Here is a 23,431-nt window from a genome sequence, read left to right as displayed (position 1 = left end):
GTATCCATTTTTTTCAGTAACATCCCAATTTGCCATTTTCCTTGGTTGAGAGATAAGAAATGGCTTATGGGGCAGTATACTGCATGGCAGTTGAGGGGAACTATTCAACGCCTAGCAGGAGCATTGCTATACAATACAATAAACTTCTATTCCACGTCTACTGAGCACAAGTGTAGCCTTTATTTGTCAACAAGATACCTCTGTTCCATCAGCATCCTTTCTCTGTTTCACTCCCAAAATGTAATGTCCGTGTGGCTGAGCTACCACCGCAATTCATTCCATCATTCTCTTTATTTCTGGGTCTGGCTGGCCTCTTTACTCCTTGCTGCTTTCTGATCTCACCTCCATCTCCCCTAAGAGTATCTATGAGGGGAACCTGGGTTGTGGCTCCTTAAAAGAGAGGAGAGCTTCTGGACTGATCTTTTGTGAGAATACCTCCTCGCTCTATAGATCATTATTTGTGAGTTTCGCCTGATGGCTGTGTGCTGCAATAAACATGCATGCGTGTGCTGCCAGTGCATGTTTTTCAGCATGACGTTTACACCGTCTACTTGCCTTCAAATAATGATTTCACTTTGGTGAGTCTATTGGAATGCAGCCTTCATGTAATGAACTGGACGGAACTGCTGTTCCAGTCTAGCTACTGTGACTAGCCAAAGACTTAAAAAGGGCATGTAAAGACAAAAAAAAATAACATCTCGTTTTTACTTTCTTTAACGAAAAAGAAACCTATCTCCAATATACTTAAATTAAAAAATGTTTTTATAAGAAACCTGACTGTATGCAGTGAAATTCTCCCTTTATTTACTGCTGTGGATAGGAATTGTCAGACGGTCACAAACTACTCTGCAGGGAAACAATTATACTTATTAATAGCAGGGGGAGCCCCCGCCTTACTTCCCAGCCGTGCAGAACTCAAGCAGCTTTGTTTGTTTCCCTGTAGAGCAGTCGGTGACTTTGTAGAGATTTGTATTGGATTTTATTTTTGCCTTTACATCCCCTTTACTGTTTCCAGCTGCTGGGACAAAGATCATGGAGCCAGATTTAAATGGATACACTGGGATTGTATTTGGAAGATTATTTTGCTGCAGCCACTAGTTCTGCAGAGTTGGAGAAAGTTTGTATTAAACAATACAAAAACTATAAAATCCACATTAGATCATATGACAACTCATGACCCAGTGCAGTCTGCCTATTCTGATTATTAATCATTCTTGCTGTATCGGCTTCTGGCAGATATTTGACGTGTGCTGTTTTGATAATTTATGACGAGCCCTAAGAAGCCCAGACCACACTGAGCATGTGCACAGTCTTAGTCTTGCAAAGATGTATAACAAAGTTACAAGATGGTGACCCCCTGTGGCCAACTTTGAAAGCATAAATAATTTGTTTTATTAGGCTTGTGGTGCAGTAAGTTCATGTTTATGTTTAGTGTACAAAATACAAAAATAAAGATTAATGGATGGCACTCCAAACACGATTACAAAGGAGTATGTTCCACTCCTCTTATATAGAATGTAAGTGAGGTGCAATTAACCCAATGGTACACCCACAGTACATACCCAAAAACGTAAATAGAAAATGTATTGGGCATGTACACTCAAAAGAAAAATTTTTACAGACAACTGGAGTTATGAGAAAAAATTCTTTATATTTCAAATATTTTTTGCCATTCAGTAAAGTACATGTACACCAGTATAAGCAAATATATACATACCACCCAGCAAAGTATTTCAAGGCAAACTGGAGAACACCACAAGAAACGGATACACTTGCCAAGGATGAGAATACCCCAACGTTTCGGCACTTAGTAGTCCTAAAATGGTGTTAGGAACAGGGCTCCATAACACCTTGACAAAGGCTATTTGCTGCAATGCTTACTGTATTGTGCACAGATTTTACTGCTCTTACTTGGCCTTGGAGAACATTTATGACCACAGCAGTTATTGCCCCAGGACCTGTTTGCTCATAGGAAAACCTGCATTTGCCCTTTAAGCTGTAAATTATATAATGTAAATGTCTTTTGATGAATTTCCTGATAATATTTAAGCATCGCTGCAACTGCTGTTAGACATGGCTCTCCTGCTGCAACTGCGGTTCGACATGGGCCTCCTGCTGCAACTGCTGTTAGGCATAGGCCTAATACTGCAACTGCTGTTAGACACAGGCCTCCTGCTGCAACTGCTGTTAGACATGGGCCTCCTGCTGCAACTGCTGTTAGACATGAGCCTCCTGCTGCAACTGCTGTTAGACACAGGCCTCCTGCTGCAACTGCTGTTAGACATGGGCCTCCTGCTGCAACTGCTGTTAGACATGAGCCTCCTGCTGCAACTGCTGTTAGACACAGGCCTCCTGCTGCAACTGCTGTTAGACATGGGCCTCCTGCTGCAACTGCTGTTAGACATGGGCCTCCTGCTGCAACTGCTGTTAGACATGGGCCTCCTGTTGCAACTGCTGTTAGACATGGGTTGCGGGCACCAGGTCTGGACTGGGAGTCAAAATAGGCCCTGGCATTCCAAGTACATAGAGGCCCAAATTGTCCTCCACCAGCCCAATAAATAGTGACTGTCTATGGAACCTTACAGCAGCCCCTCTGGCATTTTCCAGAACTCACAGATTGTCAGTCCGGGCTTGGTGGGCACAATACTCGCAGCAGAAGAAAACTCCCTAATGCTGAAGTGAAGCCGTGGAGCTCTATTAATGTACCTTTGGCTACAGCAGGACTATCATTATTTGGTTATATAGCTATATACTTTATGAAACACTAGACGTGGTAACAAGCAAACTACTAGCCACTTACTGTTGCCATCCAATATGGCACCAGTGTTTTATGATCTCTGTACCTTCTACTATCATTGATCCATTTCTTTCTGTTGGCGTGGGAAGGGATCACATGTCGTGTCTTGTCCAGTCCTCGTGTTTTTTCTGTTTGCCTTGATGTCTTTCATTCCATTTGTCCGTGGTTAACCTGCCCGTTTGTCCTCCTAGCATGGTTTATTAACCCTGTGTGTGTTCATTTTCTCCATTGTAAGAATAATCCATTAGAAATTAACCACGACGGCATGAAGAAGGCTGCTGTTGAAAAGGCTAAAAAGGTAAAAGAAGATTTAAGAAAGAAATTGAAACGTGAATTGACAATACAAGGAGTTAATCAAGTTACAGTTAATTTGTAATGTTGAATTTACATTAGGACTTGTTTTTTCAGGCCCCTAATAACATGGAATTGGAGTCCTTGTTTAGGATGGTATAGTCCTTGCCCCCTAATAACATGGAATTGGAGTCCTTGTTTAGGATGGTATAGTCCTTGCCCCCTAGTAACATGGAATTGGAGTCCTTGTTCAGGATGGTATAGTCCTTGTCCCCTAATAACATGGAATTGGAGTCCTTGTTTAGCACAGTATAGTCCCTGCCCCTAAAACATGGATTTGGAGTCCTTGTTTAGCAAGGTATAGTCCTTGCCCCCTAATAACATTGAATTGGAGTCCTTGTTTAGGATGGTGTAGTCCTTGCCCCCTAATAACATTGAATTGGAGTCCTTGCTTAGGATGGTGTAGTCCTTGCCCCCTAATAACATGGAATTGGAGTCCTTGTTTAGGATGGTATAGTCCTTGCCCTTAATAACATAGAATTGGAGTCCTTGTTTAGGATGGTATAGTCCTTGCCCCTAATAACACGGATTTGGAGTCCTTGTTCAGGATGGTATAGTCCTTGCCCCTAATAACATGGAATTTGAGTCCTTGTTTAGGATGGTATAGTCCTTGCCCCTAATAACAGGGAATTTGAGTCCTTGTTTAGGATGGTATAGTCCTTGCCCCTAATAACAGGGAATTTGAGTCCTTGTTTAGGATGGTATAGTCCTTGCCCCTAATAACACGGAATTGGAGTCCTTGTTTAGGATGGTATAGTCCTTGCCCCTAATAACATGGAATTGGAGTCCTTGTTTAGGATGGTATAGTCCTTGCCAATAATAACAGGGAATTATAGTCCTTGTTTAGGATGGTATAGTCCTTGCCCCTAATAACATGGAATTGGAGTCCTTGTTTAGGATGGTATAGTCCTTGCCCCTAATAACATGGAATTGGAGTCCTTGTTTATAATGGTATAGTCCTTGCCCCTAATAACATGGAATTGTAGTCCTTGTTTAGGATGGTATAGTCCTTGCCCCTAATAACATGGAATTGGAGTCCTTGTTTAGGATGGTATAGTCCTTGCCCCTAATAACAGGGAATTGGAGTCCTTGTTTAGGATGGTATAGTCCTTGCCCCTAATAACAGGGAATTGGAGTCCTTGTTTAGGATGGTATAGTCCTTGCCCCTAATAACATGGAATTGGAGTCCTTGTTCAGGATGGTATAGTCCTTGCCCCTAATAGCATGGAATTGGACTCCTTGTTTAGGATGGTATAGTCCTTGCCCCTAATAACAGGGAATTGGAGTCCTTGTTTAGGATGGTATAGTCCTTGCCCCCTAATAGCATGGAATTGGACTCCTTGTTTAGGATGGTATAGTCCTTGTCCCTAATAACATGGAATTGGACTCCTTGTTTAGGATGGTATAGTCCTTGCCCCTAATAACAGGGAATTGGAGTCCTTGTTTAGGATGGTATAGTCCTTGCCCCTAATAACAGGGAATTGGAGTCCTTGTTTAGGATGGTATAGTCCTTGTCCCCTAATAGCATGGAATTGGAGTCCTTGTTTAGGATGGTATAGTCCTTGCCCCTAATAACATGGAATTGGATTGCCCCTAATAACATGGAATTGGAGTCCTTGTTTAGGATGGTATAGTCCTTGCCCCTAATAACAGGGAATTGGAGTCCTTGTTTAGGATGGTATAGTCCTTGTCCCCTAATAGCATGGAATTGGAGTCCTTGTTTAGGATGGTATAGTCCTTGTCCCCTAATAGCATGGAATTGGACTCCTTGTTTAGGATGGTATAGTCCTTGTCCCTAATAACATGGAATTGGAGTCCTTATTTAGGATGGTATAGTCCTTGCCCCTAATAACAGGGAATTGGAGTCCTTGTTTAGGATGGTATAGTCCTTGCCCCTAATAACAGGGAATTGGAGTCCTTGTTTAGGATGGTATAGTCCTTGTCCCCTAATAGCATGGAATTGGAGTCCTTGTTTAGGATGGTATAGTCCTTGCCCCTAATAACATGGAATTGGATTGCCCCTAATAACATGGAATTGGAGTCCTTGTTTAGGATGGTATAGTCTATGCGGCCATTTGGGGACTTAGAGATAAGGCAGTGGTTTAAGCACATCTATGCTTGAAGTGGAGAATCCGCTCATGTTTACAAAGTGTTACTTTATGCGAAGGATATCAGTCTGACCATACGTTCGCATGGTAGGGCTGCCAAATAAGCAGATCCAAATTTGCCGATCAATCCCCCCACCCAGGTTAGAGATTAGCTCACATGCAGACCCTCTGCCACAGGGATAAATACGTGTTCCAATGTGGTCCTCTCACCAAGTCCCTTCCCTTCGGCACTTATCCTTTTCCATCCAAATAAAACCACACAATCCGATGTGTGACCCAGAAATTGTTTCTTGCCGGGTTGTTTCTTTAACAGCGTAACTCCTGGTCAAACCACAATCCTTTCCCCTATGCCTTCAATTACTTTTATTTTCCTTTACACAAATGTATGAGGTTTATGCCAGTTTGCCTGAAGCCTCATACATTAACAGTTTTGCCTATGTTTTCAGTTGGTGTCTTCCCCCTTCTGACTTGCATGAGAGGCCTTTTTATTATTTATCCGCTTTTATTTCATGGTTTGGGGACTAAACGCCTGTGGATATATAACTTGGCAGGCAATTATGTTCCTTGGTGCCTCACCTGTGTTATATATGTTAATACTATGTGTTAATATTAATATTGAACAATCTTATGTACTCTGTGCCAAAACATGGACATCATTAGATGCAGCACAGATAGATGATTCACACAGAATCCCATATTCTTACCTCTCCATTCCAATACAGGCCGGAAAGAAGATCGGCAGCAGCCCTAATCCCTATGTGCTGTTCTCTGTGGGTCATGCAGTGCAGGAAAGCAAGGTAAGACTGCTGCAAATGCACTCCTATCAAACACTGGGGCATGTTTACTAACATTGGAGATAAACATCTCAGGAGATGTTGCCTATAGCATACAATCTAATCTATCAAATAGCTGATTGGTTGCCATGGGCAACATCTCCAGACGTATTAGTAACGTCTCCAATGTTACTAAACATTCCCCACTGTTTTGACTACAGTGTCGAGTGGCAGGTAATCTGGGGCCAGAGATTCACATTCTGTAATATTATACCTACTTAGAAAGGGAGATCTTTCTGAGCAGTGAATATACTGATTAGGGATGCACCGAATCCAGGATTCAGTTTGGGATTTGGCCAGGATTCAGCCTTTTTCAGCAGGATTCGGAATTGGGCCAAATCCTTCTGCCAGGCCAAACAGAATATGAATCCTAATTTGCATATGCAAATTAGCGGCAAGGAGGGAAATCACGTGACTCTAAAGATGCCCCAGTAGCTCCCCATCTTTTCTGCTGATTCACTGCACATGCTCTGTGCTGCTGTCACTTACTGAGCTTAGGGAGCCACTCACAATATACAGTACACATAGAATAGAAATGTCACAATATAAGGCTGATTAGTAATTAATACAGATAATTACTACATGACAGCACAGAAACCAGTGCAATTAGCATCAGAATTTAATAATCAGCAAACCTGTAGCATCAGCTTATATTACAGCCAGGGAAGCTCATTTTCTGCTGGATAATTAGTGACGAGCCCTAAGCTTAGCTTCTCAACAGCCAATCAGAGCCCACTGAGCATGTGAGTGTCACAGACACTTTCCAAGATGGTGACCCCCTGTGACAAGTTTGAAGTCCTGGATCATTGCTGCTATTGACAAGCTGAAATTTTAATCTGGTGCAATAAATTCAGTATATAAATTATGGCATTTTTAACCATATTAATTTTTAGGGTTTAGTTCTCCTTTAACTTAGACCAGGGGCTGGACTGCGCCATGAAGTGCTTATTGAACTACATTGTGCTTTACAGGTTAAGTACAAGACGGCGGAACCACTATGGGAGCAGACGTTCACATTCTTCGTCCACAATCCTAAAAGACAGGACCTTGAAGTGGAGGTATCTCAGCTTCATTTGCCGGCACAATCTCAGCACTTTGCACTCCAAATGAGATGCAGATTTTGTGATCCATGCTCAGCAATATCACTTTTCCTCTCTAGCTATATCCTTACTAAACACTGTACCTATATTGGGTGTTCTGGGTGCTGCAGAATTTTAAATGTGATTATTTGGAGCAGACAGGATAAATGGGATGCAGAGGGTCGGGTCTCCCTTCAGCCTTTCCTTTTGCTACCGTTATTGCATTGTACAGGTAGGGGACCTGTTATCTAGAATGCTCGGGACCTAAAGTTTTCATGATAAGGGATCTTTCTGTAATTTGGATCTCCATACCTTAAGTCTACTTTAAAAATGAATTAAACAATAAATAAACCCAATAGGCTGGTTTTGCTTCCAGTAAGGATTCATTATATCTTAGTTGGGATTAGGTACAAGTGACTGATTACGCAGAAAAAGTTAAATATTTTTAAAAATGTGATTATAATGGAGTCTATGGGAGATGGTGTACCCGTAATTCAGAGTATTCCGGATTACAGGTTTCTGGATAATGGAATCCTATACCTGTACAAGCTCTGGATACTACCAGCAGCATTCAGCAAATGGAACCATAGGAACTATGCATGTGAATTTAGTTCTATAAGGTAACATAGAGAAGTACAGGTATGGTACCCAGAATGCTCGGGAGCTAGGGTTTTCCGGATAATGGATCTTTCCGTAATTTGGATCTTCATACCTTAAGTCTACTAGAGAATCATGTAAACATTAAATAAACCCAATAGTCTGGTTTTGCCTCCAATAAGGATTAATTGTATTTTAAGGTGGCCATACACGGGCCGATAAAAGCTGCCGACAGACCGAGTCGGCAGCTTAATGGCCCGTGTATGGGGGCCCCCGACGGGCTTCCCCGATCTAGATCTGGCCGACTTTCGGATCGGATGGGACTAAAAATCCCGTCGGATCGCGGCCGCATCTGTTTTCGTTGATGCGGTCCCGCGATCCGACCGCCCCTTCGCTAGGATCCGATCGTTGGGCCCTAGGGCCCACGATCGGATCAGCCCGATATTGCCCACTTCAAGGTGGGCATATCGGAGGGAGATCCGCTCGTTTGGCGACATCCCCAAAACGAGCGGATCTCTCCATGTATGGCCACCTTTAGTTGGGATCAACTACAAGGTACTGTTTTATTATTACAGAGAAAAAAGGAAATCATTTTGAAAATTTGGATTATTTGATTATAATGAAGTCCATGGGAAGATTGCCTTTCCATAACAAGGAGCTTTCTGGATAACCTGTTCTGGATAATGGATCCCATACCAGCATTAAGCCCTGATTATAATTAATTTTATAAAGACATTATACAGTGTATTTCTATTTTCTGTTGAATATAATAAACATTTTTTCTTTTTATCTTTGCAGGTTAAAGATGAGAACCATCAAAGTTCCATGGGCAATCTAAAAATTCCACTGAGCCAGATACTTGCTAGTGAAGACCTCACTATGAACCAAAGGTTCCACCTGAATAACTCCGGGCCCAACACTAGTCTTAAAATGAAGATTGCACTAAGGGTATCTGTCGTTCTTATCCTGTTTTGTAGACCAAGGGGTTGATTTATCAAGGGTCGAATAGTAAATTAGAATTTTCGAATTTTTTTTTTTGGTGTCAAAATTAACACATTCGAATTTTAATCCCACAATTTGAATGTGGGATTTACAACACCTCGACCACGGAAACAGTTCTAATTTCAAATATTCGCCACTTAAAAGTGCCGAGTTTATTGACAAGTCAATGGCAGAGGTCCGTTGAACCATTTGAATATGTTAACTGCTTTCCTGACCAGGAAAAACCAGGAGTTTTTTTTCGGAGGTAAAACTCGATTCGAATTTTTTGGGTTGGGACTATTCGATCGAATATTAGACTTCAACTTTTTTTCTTAAATAACCCTCCCATTTGAGTTGTGAGTATATTCTAGGGATGCACCGAATCCACTATTTTGAATTCGGCCGATCCCCCAGAATCCTTCACTAAAGAGTCGTCCTAATACCGAACGGGATCCTAATTTGCATATGCAAATGAGGGGTGGGAAGGGGAAACCATTTTTTACTTCCTTGTTGACAATTTGGCGATTTCCCTCCCCACCCCTCATTTGCATATGTAAATTAGGATTCGGTTCGGCCGGGCAGAAGGATTCAGCCGAATCTGAATCCTGCTGAAAAAGGCAGAATCCCGAACCGAATCCTGGATTTGGCGTGTCCCTAGTATATTCGAATTTTATTAAAGTAAAAAAATTCACATAAATTTGACCTTTGATAAATCTGCCCGCAAATGTCTGTTGGTGACTTTCTCTTTGGGCACAATGGTGTTATAAGCCCATTGTGGTCAGTTAGGCTCATGGAACCTCCATGTGTTCTATAGATTAGCCTAGAGCTCGCCTTCTATATAACTTATACTGTTTGTGCCAAAACGTTTTGACCAATGTCTTTATTGCTTTCAGATCCTCCATGTAGATAAGCCTGTACGTTCTCCTGACGAGCAGCACACATCCCAAGTCAAGAGGCCTTCCATATTCAAAGGGAAGCAACCACCAACACCTCAAATGCCCTCCCCTTCACCTGCAGTAGCTCACAAACCTCCTCCGACCCCCAAATTAGAGACAAATAAGAAACCTGAAAATGGAAATAAAGGAACCCCTCCTAGTGCCAGCCCCAAGAGCCCAACAGAACTACACCAAAGCTCTTCAAGCCTCTCTGGTTCCAGTTTTACCTACTCACCCTCACACCTACCTGCTAAAGAGCCCACGCCTAGTATTGCTTCAGATATATCATTGCCAGTTGCTACACAGGAACTCCGGGAAAGGCTGCGGCAACTTCAGAAGTAAGAATATTTTATTGGCTCTGGGTAAAATTTTCCGCAGTTTGTGTGAATGGGATAGGACTTTAGATTATAAATTCCTCTGGGGCAGGAACTGATGTGAATGACTTAAAGGAGAACTAAACCCTTATAATAGATATGACTAAAAATGCCATATTTTATATAATGAACTGATTGCAGGTGGCTAAAGTTTCAGCTTGTCAATAGCAGCAATGATCCAGGACTTCAATTTTGTCACAGGGGGTCACCATCTTGGAAAGTGTCTTTTGCTCAGTGGGCTCTGAGCAGCTGTTGAGAAGCTAAGCTTAGGGCTCGTCACTAATTATCCAGCAGAAAATGAGCTTCCCCTGTAATATAAGCTGATGCTACAGGTTTGCTGATTATTAAATTCTGATGCTAATTGCACTGGTTTCTGTGCTGCCATGTAGTAATTATGTGTATTAATTACTAATCAGCCTTATATTGTGACATTTCTATTCTATGTGTACTGTATATTGTGAGTGGGTCCCTAAGCTCAGTAAGTGACAGCAGCACAGAGCATGTGCAGTGAATCAGCAGAAAAGAAGATGGGGAGCTACTGGGGCATCTTTGGAGACACAGATCTTTACTGCTAAAGGGCTGTGGTTGCCTTGGGCTGGTACAGAAGCACAAAACATAATGTACAACATTTCTAGCTACTTCTATAGTTAAGCTTTACTTCTCCTTTAAAGGGCCTTATTTATCAAAATCTGAATAATGTAATAAAAAAAAGTCAGACCAAACTAGAATCCTTGATTGGAGCTTATTTATTATTAAAAAATCATGATTTAATCGGATCTGGGATAAACCCGAAAAAAATCAGAATCACACATTTTTTTTCTGAAATCACAACAAAAAAGCCCAAATTTTTCGGATTTTTGCCGAAAAGTCCGAAATAGTTAGATTTTCAGGCTAATTCCAGTGCAGACCACAGAAAACTTCCAAATAGCATAGGGACCTCTCCCATTGATTTATATACAAACTCTGTAGATCTGAGATGCCGGATTTTCAGATTCTGACTTTTTCCATCCCCGGGGTATAATAAATCTCTAAAAAATTCAAGTTTTTTTTTCCATTAAAAAAATCTGATTTTATAGTAGAAAAAACTAAAAATTTTCGGACTTTAAGATATAACCCCCATAATGTCTGTAAAGCCCTATATATGCATAATAAGTGGGAGTAACCCACTGATTTTTTGTCTGTGTTTGTTGTACATTATAAATTGTGACATGGGTGTTGTATTTATGTTACTATACCAAGCATTAAGTATACCCGCTAATAATCTTTTTTTTGAAGTGGAACAACGTTGGGTCAGTCACCCCTAGGACAAATCCAGTTAACGATCCGCCACAGTTCTCAAAGAAATAAACTGATGGTTGTAGTACATTCCTGTAGGTAAGTAAGAGAATAGAGCATTGCTCCAAGTTATAGTTGGTGTGTAACAAAATGTCAGTTCTTTTCTCTTTGTAGCTTTTCTAACGTGGCTGCACAAGGAAAATGTAGTGTAAGGATCTTGTCATCAATAAACATGGTTTTTTTTTTTTGGTTTTTTTACAAAAGGCATCAGTTAATAGCGCTCCTCTAGCAGAATCCTTCATTGGAATCCATATTTCAAAAGAGAAACTTTTTTTAAAATTTTTTCTTAATTTTGAAATCTGACATGGGGCTAGACATGTTCTTAGTTTTCCAGGTGCCCTCCATCATGTGACTTGTGGTCCAATAAACTTCAGTCACTCTTTACTCCTCCCCAGCAGCCTATCAACAGAAAAATTGGCAGCTAACCAGATAGCAGCTCCCTAACACTTTTGCTGAAAGATTTGTTTGTATTGCTAAAGGTGCTCCCTGCTTTTGAGAAACAATAGCTGGCTTAAAGCAATTTCATCCTGAAGTGCTGGCTCCTTCTCAAAGCTCAGAATCAGGCACAATACACTGAGATGCCCCCACACCACGAATATTACAGCTAAAGAAACACATTTGTTGGTTCAAGAATAACATTGTAATATTAGTAAATGGTAGAGTGAATTTTATGCAGTGTAAACCGTGCAATTTAGAAATAAAAAGCAAACCATATAAATCACGACCGAATCCCTTTTAAGGATTGAGTATGTATTGACATTTAATAAGCTAACGGGGCCCTGGCCTAAAGTTGGCCACACACGGAAAGATCCGCTCGTTTGGCAATGTCGCCAAACGAGCGGATCTCTCCCCGATATGCCCACCTTGAGGTGGGCAATATCGGGCTGATCCGATCGTGGGCCCTAGGGCCCAACGATCGGATCCGAACGATGGCTAATGGGTGGTCGGATCGCGGGACCGCATCAACGAACAGTCCAGTCCGATCGACATCTGCCCGACTTTCGGCCAGATATCGATCAGGGAAGCCCGTTGGAGGGCCCCATACACGGCCCAATACGGGTCTGTCGGCAGCTTTAACGGCCCGTGTAAGGCCACCTTTAGGCTGGATCTCCAACGTATAACCAAAGTTTGGACCTTTAAGATGGGCTTGAAGTAAAAAAAAAAAAAATGTCTGACAACCACTGCTTGAGATATTGATTTGTAATGTAACTTGGGAAACACCGAATCCAGGATTCGGTCCAGGATTCTGCCTTTTACAGCAGGATTCGGGTTCGCCGAACCATATCCAAATCCTAATTTGCATATGCAAATTAGGGGTGGGGAGGGAAATTGCGTGACTTTTTGTCACAAAACAAGGAAGTAAAAAATGCTTTCCCCTTCCCACCCCTAATTTGCATATGCAAATTCGGATTCGGTTCAGTATTCTGGTGAATCTTTCACGAAGGATTCGGGTGTTCGGTGCATCGTTTAAAGGAAAACTATACCCCCAAAATGAATACTTAAGCAACAGATAGTTTATATCAAATTGAATGACATATTAAAGAATCTTACCAAACTGGAATATATATTTACATAAATATTGCCCTTTTACATCTCTTGCCTTGAACCACCATTTCGTGACTCTTATCTGTGCTGCCTCAGAGATCAGCTGACCAGAAATACTACAACACTAACTGTAACAGGAAGAAGTGAGGAAGCAAAAGGCAGAACTCTGGCTGTTAATTGGCTCATGTGACCTTACATGTGGTTTGTGTATGTGTACACAGTGAATCTTACGATCTCAGGGGGCGGCCCTTATTTTTTAATATGGCAATTTTCTATTTATGATTATCCAATGGCACATACTACTAAAAAAGTATATTATTATGATAATGGTTCATTTACACGAAGCAGGGTTTTACATATGAACTGTTTTACTCAGTATCTTTTAATAGAGACCTACATTGTTTGGGGGGGTATAGTTTTCCTTTAATGTATCAGCCAGTGATTGTCCTGCCTATTGCAAAAATCATAATGGATAATAAAAATTAACGTTGAGTCGGCATAACTCAGGTTTATATTTAAACATGTTGCTATTAGGGTTTATAGTGTAGCTGCGCTCATCAATAACACATTTTTGTATTTAAGCACTTTTTTTATTTTATTCTTCATGTACTTATTTTAAAGCTTCTGTCTGGAACTTAAATCTCGCATGCTGTTTTTCTCGCCAAGGGAAGCCATTTTGCTCATTCAGAGCATGTTCTGGGCCTCCTGCCTTGAAAGTGCTTTGTAATTAACAAATGGAAATTTGAATGATGCCCAATTCCTCAGGCTGCGGGAGAACATTATAGTCATTTTGCCAATCCTTTCGTTACACACTCAATTTTCTCTTTCCTTTTTGTGCTGTGTGTTAGGCTGTCAGCGTGTACTTTCCTACTGACTGACAGTTGCTGTAAGGGCACCAGGCACACTATATATCTATATATTTCTATATACGGTAGATATAGTGAATAAAGTACCCCCTCTTGTAAATTATAAGGATATTCTAAGTTACCGAGGAGTTTCATGACCATATAAAAACACAAGACCGAAGGCCGAGTGTTTTTATACAGGTCATGGAACTCCGAGGTAACTTCTAATATCCTCATATTTTCCAACAAGGGGTACTTTATTTATTATGATACACAAGTTTCAGTGAGTCGTGTGACAAAAATGACATCACTACTCACCGTTTATAACTGATGACATCAGTAATCACCATTTATATGGATATAATTTAGAAGATATTCATGGCTTTTGTGTATTATATATATATATATATATATATATATATATATATATATATATATATATATATATATATATATATATATATATATATATATATATATATATATATATATATATTACCTTGTGTATTGGCCCACACTTGATGCATTTTATTTCACTTGACAGGAACTTGATCGCTTTTTCAGAGACGGGCTCGGATCCCTATGTCCGAATTTATTTATTGCCAGACAAGAGGAGATCCGGAAGAAGAAAAACACACGTATATAAGAAAACGTTGAATCCAATATATGATCAAACGTATGTTTTTTTTTTTTAATAATTTTACCCTTTCTCTGCTGGTCTAGTGAAATCTTTTCCTGTTCAATTACATGGAATGCCGTAATGTAAATTCATCTTTGCTGCTATTTCCTAAACTTCTTGCTGACCATATAAACCCAGTAAACCCGTTATACAGAAAGCTCCAAATTACGGAAAGGCCGCCTCCCATAGACCCCACTTTATCCAGATTTTTAAAAAATCTGTTATCCAGAATGCTCGGGACCTGGTCTTCCGGATAACAGATCTGTCTGCAATGTAGAAAATCATGTAAACATTAAATAAACCCAATAGGCTGGTTTTGCTTCCAATAAGGATTAGTTATAGTTTGAAGATATAGCTAGCAGCTTGAAGGCCAGTAAGGGTTAGAGTGCCTGTTTGTTCCTTTACATACAGTGACGTAACTAGAGGGGGGCGGGCCCTGGCGCGTGACGCGCTGCCGGGACCCCCTCCGTACACCGGGAAACGGCCGGGAATCGTGGCGTGTGAGCTGCCGGGGGGTCCTGAGGGGGAATCGCACCCCCCTGGCCAAATCGCACCCCCTACTCCCCCGGTAGTTACGCCACTGCTTACATACTTGGATCAAATACAAGGTAGTGTTTTATTATTATTATAGAGAAAAAGGAAATAAAATGGAGTCTATGGGAGATGGCATTTCAGTAATTCAGAGCTTTCTGGATAAAGGGTTTCCCCAGTAACGGACCCATAACTGTACTGTGCATATCGGAGAAAAAGGAAATCACTTTTAAAAATGTGGGTTATTTGGATAAAATTCTAATAATAATTTGGATAAAAATCTATGGGACATGGCCTTTTTGTAACATTCAGTATAACAGGTTTCCGGATATCGTATCCCATTCCTGTACAGGTATGGGATCTGTTATCTGGAAACCCGTTATCCATATCTAAGTTCAGAATTACGGAAAGATGGTCTCCCATAGACTCCATTTTATCAAAATAATCCAAATTTTTTAAAAATGATTTCCCTTTTCTCTGTAATAATAAAACAGCAGATTGTACTTGATCCCAACTAAGATATAATTAATCCTTATTGGGAGCAAAACCAGGTTATTGGGTTTATTTAATGTTTACATGATTTTCTAGTAGACTTAAGGTATGAAGATCCAAATTATGGAAGGATCTGTTATCTGGAAAGCCCCAGGTCCCGAGCATTCTTCATAATAGGTCCCATAGCTGTAGTATCAGTTCCTTAGGCCAGTGTACCCCAACTGGGGGGCTGGTCTCATGGGGGGGGTCAGAGCAATGACTGGGGGCCCAGCTTGAAGGTCAGTCTAGATGAGATTTGGAGTGAACATTAGTTATTCTAACTATGACTGATACATCAACCAGTGTTTTATATATTTATGACTAGGGATCCACAGAGTTCACTATTTGGGATGCGGCTGAATACTTGGTGAAAGATTCGGGTGAATCCTAATTTGCATATGCGAATTAGGGACAGGAAAAGGAAAACGTGCCCCTAATTTAGATATGCAAATTAGGACTTGGTTCGTCCAGGCACAAGGATTCGGCCGAATCCTGGCCAAATCCCGAACCGAATCCTGGATTCCGTGCATCCCTATTTATAACCTTGTACTGAGCTCAGGTCCCTGGCCAAATAAATTGCTGCCCGAGGCTAATCACAAAGACATTTTGATCATTGTGTCTTCTTAGGGCCAATCAAAATGATGTGATCGGTGTCTTTCTCCAAACAACAGGAATTGAAAATGCAGTCTGGTTGCGAGGGCCACAGACCCTACCCACAAAAAAAAAACACCATTGCAGTGATTTGATTATTATTACTCCTTGGGTTTTTGTTCACTCTACCATTCAAATCACTTTTAGGTTTGAATTCAGCGTTTCGCTGCCAGAGCTGCAAAGAAGAACGCTAGACATTGCCGTGAAACACAGCGGAGGATTTCTGTCCAGGGATAAGGGACTTCTAGGGAAGGTGAGTTTCTCAGCATATCTATTGTCAGAAGTCAAATCAACTGGAATTGCTGTATTATTTCTCTTGAAGAAACTTCACTAGTCATCTGACTGGCTTTCTCAATTCAGAATGACTTCTGGAGTTAAAGGAACAGTAACACCCAAGAATTAAAGTGTTTTAAAGGAATGACCATGTAATGTAGTGTTGCCCTGTATTGGTACAACTGGTGTGTTTGCATAAGAAATTCCACTATAGTTTATATTAACAAGCTGCTGTGTAGCCATCGGGACAGCCATTCAAGCACAGGAGACACAGTAGATAACAGATAAGTACTACTATAGTTTATATAAACAAGCTGCTGTGTGGCCATGGGGCAGCCATTCAAGCACAGGATACACAGTAGATAACAGATAAGTACTACTATAGTTTATATAAACAAGCTGCTGTGTAGCCATGGGGGCAGCCATTCAAGCACAGGATACACAGTAGATAACAGATAAGTACTACTATAATTTATATAAACAAGCTGCTGTGTAGCCATGGGGGCAGCCATTCAAGCACAGGATACACAGTAGATAACAGATAAGTACTACTATAGTTTATATAAACAAGCTGCTGTGTAGCCATGGGGGCAGCCATTCAAGCACAGGATACACAGTAGATAACAGATAAGTACTACTATAATTTATATAAACAAGCTGCTGTGTAGCCATGGGGGCAGCCATTCAAGCACAGGATACACAGTAGATAACAGATAAGTACTACTATAGTTTATATAAACAAGCTGCTGTGTAGCCATGGGGACTAAATACATTGTGCTATGTCTTTTATTTTGCAGTTGTTGCTGGAGCTCAACACAGAGGATGCAGCAAAAGGATGGACACAGTGGTAAGCTTTTCGTCAGCCTAGCACCTACATTTTGACATACATACTTTACAGAAAGGATGCTTGTGATGAAGTATCAGCATTAAATGCATACAGACCCTGCTGTCAATCTCTTGCTTTTTTGTTATGACCATACCTTTGTGGCTGCACCTCGGCCCCCCATGAGAGCACCAGGTGTACAAATGATTCAGAAAGCCATCATTGTTTCTTGAAACCCGCTGAAAGGATTTCATTGAGCTTTCACATTCAATTGGCCGACCAAGGAGGAAGCACTTGATAACAAAGTCCAGTTTGCGGTAGCCAAAGGTTTGAGAATAAGCGCGGTCCGGATTCAGGCAAGGGTTCAAAGGCAGGCAGCTCAGGATCGTAGTCAGAGTTCAGGCAAAGGGTTAAGAGTCAAAGAATCGATAATATTAGAATTTAGAGCACCCAGGAACGCCAAGGTATTACGACCCATATTTGGGCATCGAACGTGTGCCCTTGGCACCCTTAATTTGTTAATTTAGGAGCCGTTTCGGTGCACTGTCAATCGCCTGGCTCCTGACTGCCTGCTGTCACTCAGCTGTCTCTCCATGCCCTCCAGTACAGACCAGTCACATTCCTAAGACTGTCCAAGACTGGAATCCTCTATTTTGGGTAACCTTGTCCCAGCATGTGATTCCCATTTCCCTCTGAAAGCCTTGAGCCTCACTAGGACCTTCTCTAGCAGCATTGTTTCCATTGAAATTCTCTATCTGTCTCATGACATATCATAGGGCTCCAATACTTATCAGGACTTTCCATCCCAGTAGGGTCTGACTCTGGAAATGACTTCTGCAGTGTTCCATAATATGTCGCATAACTTACAGCGGCCATAGGGGAATACTGCTGGTCACTTTCAGACTTGTATATGGAGCATATCTGCATTCTAGGCATGTCCGGGATTCTCCCTTTTTCAGCAGGATTCGGATTCGGCTGAATTCTTCTTCCCGGCCAATCCGAATCCTAATTTGCATATGCAAGGAGGGAAATCGCAAGCCTTTTTGTCACAAAACAAGGAATTAAAAATAGTTTTCCCCTTCCCACCCCTAATTTGAATATGCAAATTAGGATTTGGTTTGGTATTCGGCTGAATCTTTAACAAAGGATTCGGGTGTTTGGCCGAATCCAAAATAGTGCCAGTGCAATGCAAGGTTGATACAGTAAGTTCAGTATCGAATATACAGCCTTTCTAGTCCTATTAAAGGGGTTCACCTTTGAGTAAACTTTGAGTATGATGTAGAGAGTGATATTCTGAGACAATTTGCAGTTGGCTTTCATTTTTTATTACTTGTGGTTTTTGAGTTATTTAGCTTTTTATTCACTAGCTCTCCAGTTTGCAATTTCAGCAAATCTGGTGGCTAGGGTCCAAATTCCCCTAGCAACCATGCACTGATTTGAATAAGAGACTGGAATATGAATAGGAGAGGGTCTGAATAGAAAGATGAGCAATAAAAAGTAGCAATAACAATACATCTGTAGCCTTAAAGAGCATTTGTTTTTAGATGAGGGTCGGTGACCCCCATTTGAAAGCTGGAAAGAGTCCGAGGAAGAAGGCAAATAATTAAAATACTGAAGACCAATTGAAAAGTTGCCATTCTAAAACATACTAAAGGTTAACTGAAAGGTGAACAACCCCTTTAATCTCCAGGCTTTAGCTCTCCTGCATTTTGTACCAGTCTATCATGTAGCAGGTTAAAGGAGAAGTAAAACCTTAAAATGAATATGGCTAAAAATGCCATGTTTTATATACTGAACTTATTGCACGAGGCTAAAGTTTCAGCTTGTCAATAGCAGCAATGATCCAGGACTTCAAACTTGTCACAGGGGGTCACCATCTTGGAAAGTGTCTGTGACACTCACATGCTCAGTGGGCTCTGATTGGCTGTTGAGAAGCTAAGCTTAGGGCTCGTCACTAATTATCCAGCAGAAAATGAGCTTCCCTGGCTGTAATATAAGCTGATGCTACAGGTTTGCTGATTATTAAATTCTGATGCTAATTGCACTGGTTTCTGTGCTGACATGTAGTAATTATGTGTATTAATTACTAATCAGCCTTATATTGTGACATTTCTATTCTATGTGTACTGTATATTGTGAGTGGGTCCCTAAGCTCAGTAAGTGACAGCAGCACAGAGCATGTGCAGTGAATCAGCAGAAAAGAAGATGGGGAGCTACTGGGGCATCTTTGGAGACACAGATCTTTACTGCTAAAGGACTGTGGTTGCCTTGGGCTGATACAGAAGCACAAAACATAATGTACTACATTTCTAGCTACTTCTTTAGTTAAGCTTTAGTTCTCCTTTAAGACAGGAGTAACCAACAATGAAAGTGCATGACTTGCTCCTGTTGGTACCACCTTCACTAACACCCACCCTGTATCCTTTTTCTCTAGGTACGATTTAACAGAAGATGGGACGAGACCTGCTGTTTCCAGTTAGGCCACCGTCTCCTCCAAACCAATGACCAGTCTCTGTACAAACAGAAGGCATCAGGCTCACAGAATGTATCAATGTTATTTTTATAGATTCAGCGCTTCATGCCACATTTGTCTGTTTTTCCCTTTTTTTAAAGTGTAGGTATGTTTTTAAAAAAAACCTTTTTACATTATTTGCAGACCTTGGCGAGACCTCTTATTAAGCTGAATTGGTGGCACGGTCATACCATGTGTTTAATGATGTGCAATAGGGAGTTCTCAATGCATTACCTTATTGGGAAACCGACAGTTGCTTTTTCAAGATGGGAAAATACATTTTAGTTGATTTCGTTGCCGAGTTGTACAGCATTACTGTAAATATGTACTATTCTCTTTTGTAATTCTTCTTTTGTTGCCACCATGTTGATTGGCATTTTAATTGTCGTCGTATATAGTTGTCCCCTACAGAACTCTAACGGTATCACGGGAGGGAAAGTCTTTACAGGAGACTGGGCTTGTGAAATATGAACATTGTAATGGGTCCGAGATCAAAAACAGCAGGCTATCAGAACCTGCATCATTTTAAAGGGGAACTATCTCGGAAATGATTAGAATACATTAGTACTATAGCTAGAGGGGGTTTAGTTGCCCTTTAACCTTAATGGGGAACTATCGTGAAAATTTTAAATTTAATATAAGCTTCATTATACTCAAATAAGAAACTTTCTAAATACAATCAATTAAAAATTCTGCACTGTTTCTGAAATAATCAAGTTTATCTTCACTATCACTCTCTCAGCATCTGTTTCTCTTCATTCTGTCTTCATGCAGCAGTTGGGTGTCAGATATTCATTAACAGTTAGATCCAATATATCTTATAGGGGGCTCCCTTTCCTAGCAGATGAATTAGAGCTCACTCAAATAACTAATTCCAGTACAAACAAAATCTAACAAAATAACTGCCTTTTGCTCAAATTCTGCATCTAGAGAGACATGATGTCTGGTGATTTTAATAGAGTGAGCTCTAATACATCTTCTAGGCAACAGGAGCCCCCCTATAAGATATATTGGATCTAACTGTCAATGAATATCTGACACCCAACTCTTTAATTAACTATAGTACTAATGTATTGAATGTAATGTATCGTATCTGAGAGCTCTATGCAATGTCTGTATAATTGTTAGCAGCTCTGCTTCTACCTATGCCAAAGGCGAACCAGTTGTACACGGCTGTCCCTGGTGAATCAAAGGGCAACGGTATTCAGAAATGTTGCTGTTTTTGCCAAGGGAAGGTGAGCTATACTGCAGCAGGGCAAGAGATGTTCAGACGTCATTGACATTGAATGGAGCTGGTGTACAGTCAGATACACAGCCAGAGGGGACTTTAATCTGGCCTTGACTGAAGTTGACCTTTAAGTTATATTGTTAATGTGAAATTTAGCTTTTTTTTCTTGTGTTCTATTAGTATTAGCCATGGTTTTGTACATGTGTCTGGATCCACCACTATAAGCATGCAACACATATACATAAGCTTTAATCTGGTACAGCAGCACAGCCACTGAACTGTATGGAAAACAGGAAACCTGTTCCGATCAATACATTTGCCCAGCATGCAAACACAGCTATAGTATTACATAAATAATAATAATTGTGGCCTTTAATGCACCTGATTATAAAGGAGTCATTTTCTTCTTGGCTTTATTTGCACTTCAATGATGACATATCAAATAGAGCCTTAAAAAAAAAATAAAAACACTATTTATAGCGCCATTTTACACGCTGAGTCTAAAAAAAGTGAAGAAGTGGGTGCCGGGGGGTTTATTGCTGTAGACACCGTATATAGTGCTTGATAAGTCGATTTGTCCATGTGACCTTTTTAAAGGGGAACGGTTAATCATCAGCTAGCGTTAGTGTTACTGCTATTGGTTGTATAGCCAGAGATGTGATTGAGGGACCTCAAATAGACCATCTGCAACTGTATATGTAAGTGACAGCGCAGGAGTTGAGCCTGAAGCTTTAGGAATGTATAAGTTGCTATCACACAACTCTCTAACAAGGTTTTTGGCACCCTCTCTTGGGCTGAAGGGCGGTTTCCTGTAGGGCTCTGAAAAGGGGGTGAGGGGACCCCCTTTTAACGAAATGATGAATCACGAGTGATAAATAGAAGTGACAAGGCAGTATATTGTGGAAAGTGTTGTGCACAGTCGGAATCCGCTGCACACTTTGCCCAAGTGAAGGTTAAAAGGGTTTGTCCACATGGGAACCAGTGCAGAGCTGCCAGTTTCATCCAGGGATGCACCAAGTATTTTAGGCTAGGAAGAGCAAAACAACCGCAAGGTTACTTTGTGATGAAAAGTGATTTTAAAGAAGAAGGAAAGCTACTGAGGCAGATTATTGCCAATAGGTTAGCCACAATAGTGCAAGCTCTAATACTATATTTATTCTGCAGAATGTTTTTCCATACCTGATTAAACAGCTCAAGAAACTCTGTTTGTTTAGGATAGCAGCTGCCATATTAGCTTGTTGTGACATCACTTCCTGTCTGAATTTCTCCCTGCTCACTCATAGCTCTGGGCTCAGATTACAGCAGGGAGGGGAGAAAAGGGAGGGGGAGGAGCAAACTGAGCATGTAGCTCCAGGCAGTATTTTTAAACTGCAATCTAGTTTAAAAATACCACCTGGAGCTGCTTGATTCAATCTGCTTTCCTGATATTGTATCCTAAGGTGTGACACAGACACCTGAACCTGCAGCCATAAGGAATTGAACACTGGGGTCTGAATCAGAAAAAACGTCTTTATTATGCAAACTGAGCATGCTCAAGCCCTGGAGGTTTATGCTGAAAACAGGAAGTCTGATACAGAAGCCCATGAGTACACAATAGAAGGAAAGAAATGTGCTGTTTCTTTGACAGAGGACTCTGTGCTTTGAGGGTTTACTGGTGTATTCATATAAAGCTTACTTCGTTTATATCCTGTCCTTCTCCTTTAAGGATTTGGTTCAGCCAGACTGAATCCTGGATTTGGTGCATCCCTAGTTTCATCCCAAGGCAGAATTCTGTTTGTTTTGAAGGTTAAAGTGTTGAGGCAGAAGATGTAAGTGACGTAATTTAAAAAAAAAAAAAAGGTTTTATATAGTGAAATAGCCCTCCCTGAGATTTGCCACCTGCAATGGTTATTTAGTATACAATTGATGTATTTTGATGGCATTCCTAACTGCATCGGAGCAGTCCCAGTGCTGGTTACAATTGGGCATTAGAAACCTGTTCGGAAACGTCATCGACTTTTGTCATTATTTCCCGAGAGCTCCTTAGTGGCTTCTCTGGCCGAATGTTGGAGATAGTATTTCAGCGTCACCAGTAGATGGCAATATACACAAGCAAGTGGATCAAGTAAAAGTCATTAGCGAACATACATTTTTGGGAGGGCATAGTGAACTTTCATAGTCACAGAGAATGAAGGAACTCACAGAAGAACAGTATAGGAGACCAGAAGCCCTCTAGGAGAATATTCGTGTAGACTGGTAGGCCCATTGGGAGAAACTGCTGTAGGTCATCCAGAAACGGTTGCCTCAAATGCACCAGTGGAACTGCTAGGGTTTAATTTAACCTGGAATCTAACAGGGAATCATATTAATTAGGATGAGCTGAAGGCTGGTGCCCCTCTGGATAAACTAGGTCCATAGGGAATGCTGTCTGAAGGAGCTGGAGG

At 40.9% G+C, this 23,431-nt stretch overlaps 1 protein-coding gene across 1 annotated transcript in view; it reads left to right on the top strand.

The window, feature by feature from the left end:
• The window catches only part of esyt2.S (extended synaptotagmin-like protein 2 S homeolog), a gene marked incomplete at its 5' end in the record, with an annotated part of 81,414 nt that extends 60,932 nt beyond the window's left edge, over positions 1-20,482 (top strand). Inside the window, 10 exon segments of the mRNA NM_001095791.1 lie at positions 3,033-3,095; positions 5,979-6,053; positions 7,061-7,147; positions 8,564-8,713; positions 9,640-10,019; positions 11,331-11,429; positions 14,325-14,456; positions 16,320-16,425; positions 17,243-17,292; positions 19,703-20,482. Coding sequence (NP_001089260.1) covers positions 3,033-3,095; positions 5,979-6,053; positions 7,061-7,147; positions 8,564-8,713; positions 9,640-10,019; positions 11,331-11,429; positions 14,325-14,456; positions 16,320-16,425; positions 17,243-17,292; positions 19,703-19,748 — 1,188 coding nt within the window. The 3' untranslated portion in view covers positions 19,749-20,482.
• Between the last annotated feature and the right edge of the window lie 2,949 nt (positions 20,483-23,431).

The sequence above is a fragment of the Xenopus laevis genome, chromosome 6S, assembly GCF_017654675.1.
Source record: "Xenopus laevis strain J_2021 chromosome 6S, Xenopus_laevis_v10.1, whole genome shotgun sequence".
NCBI lineage: Eukaryota > Metazoa > Chordata > Amphibia > Anura > Pipidae > Xenopus > Xenopus laevis.
Note: the sequence above shows the minus strand (reverse complement) of the source record. Positions and strands in the feature narration are given on the sequence as shown.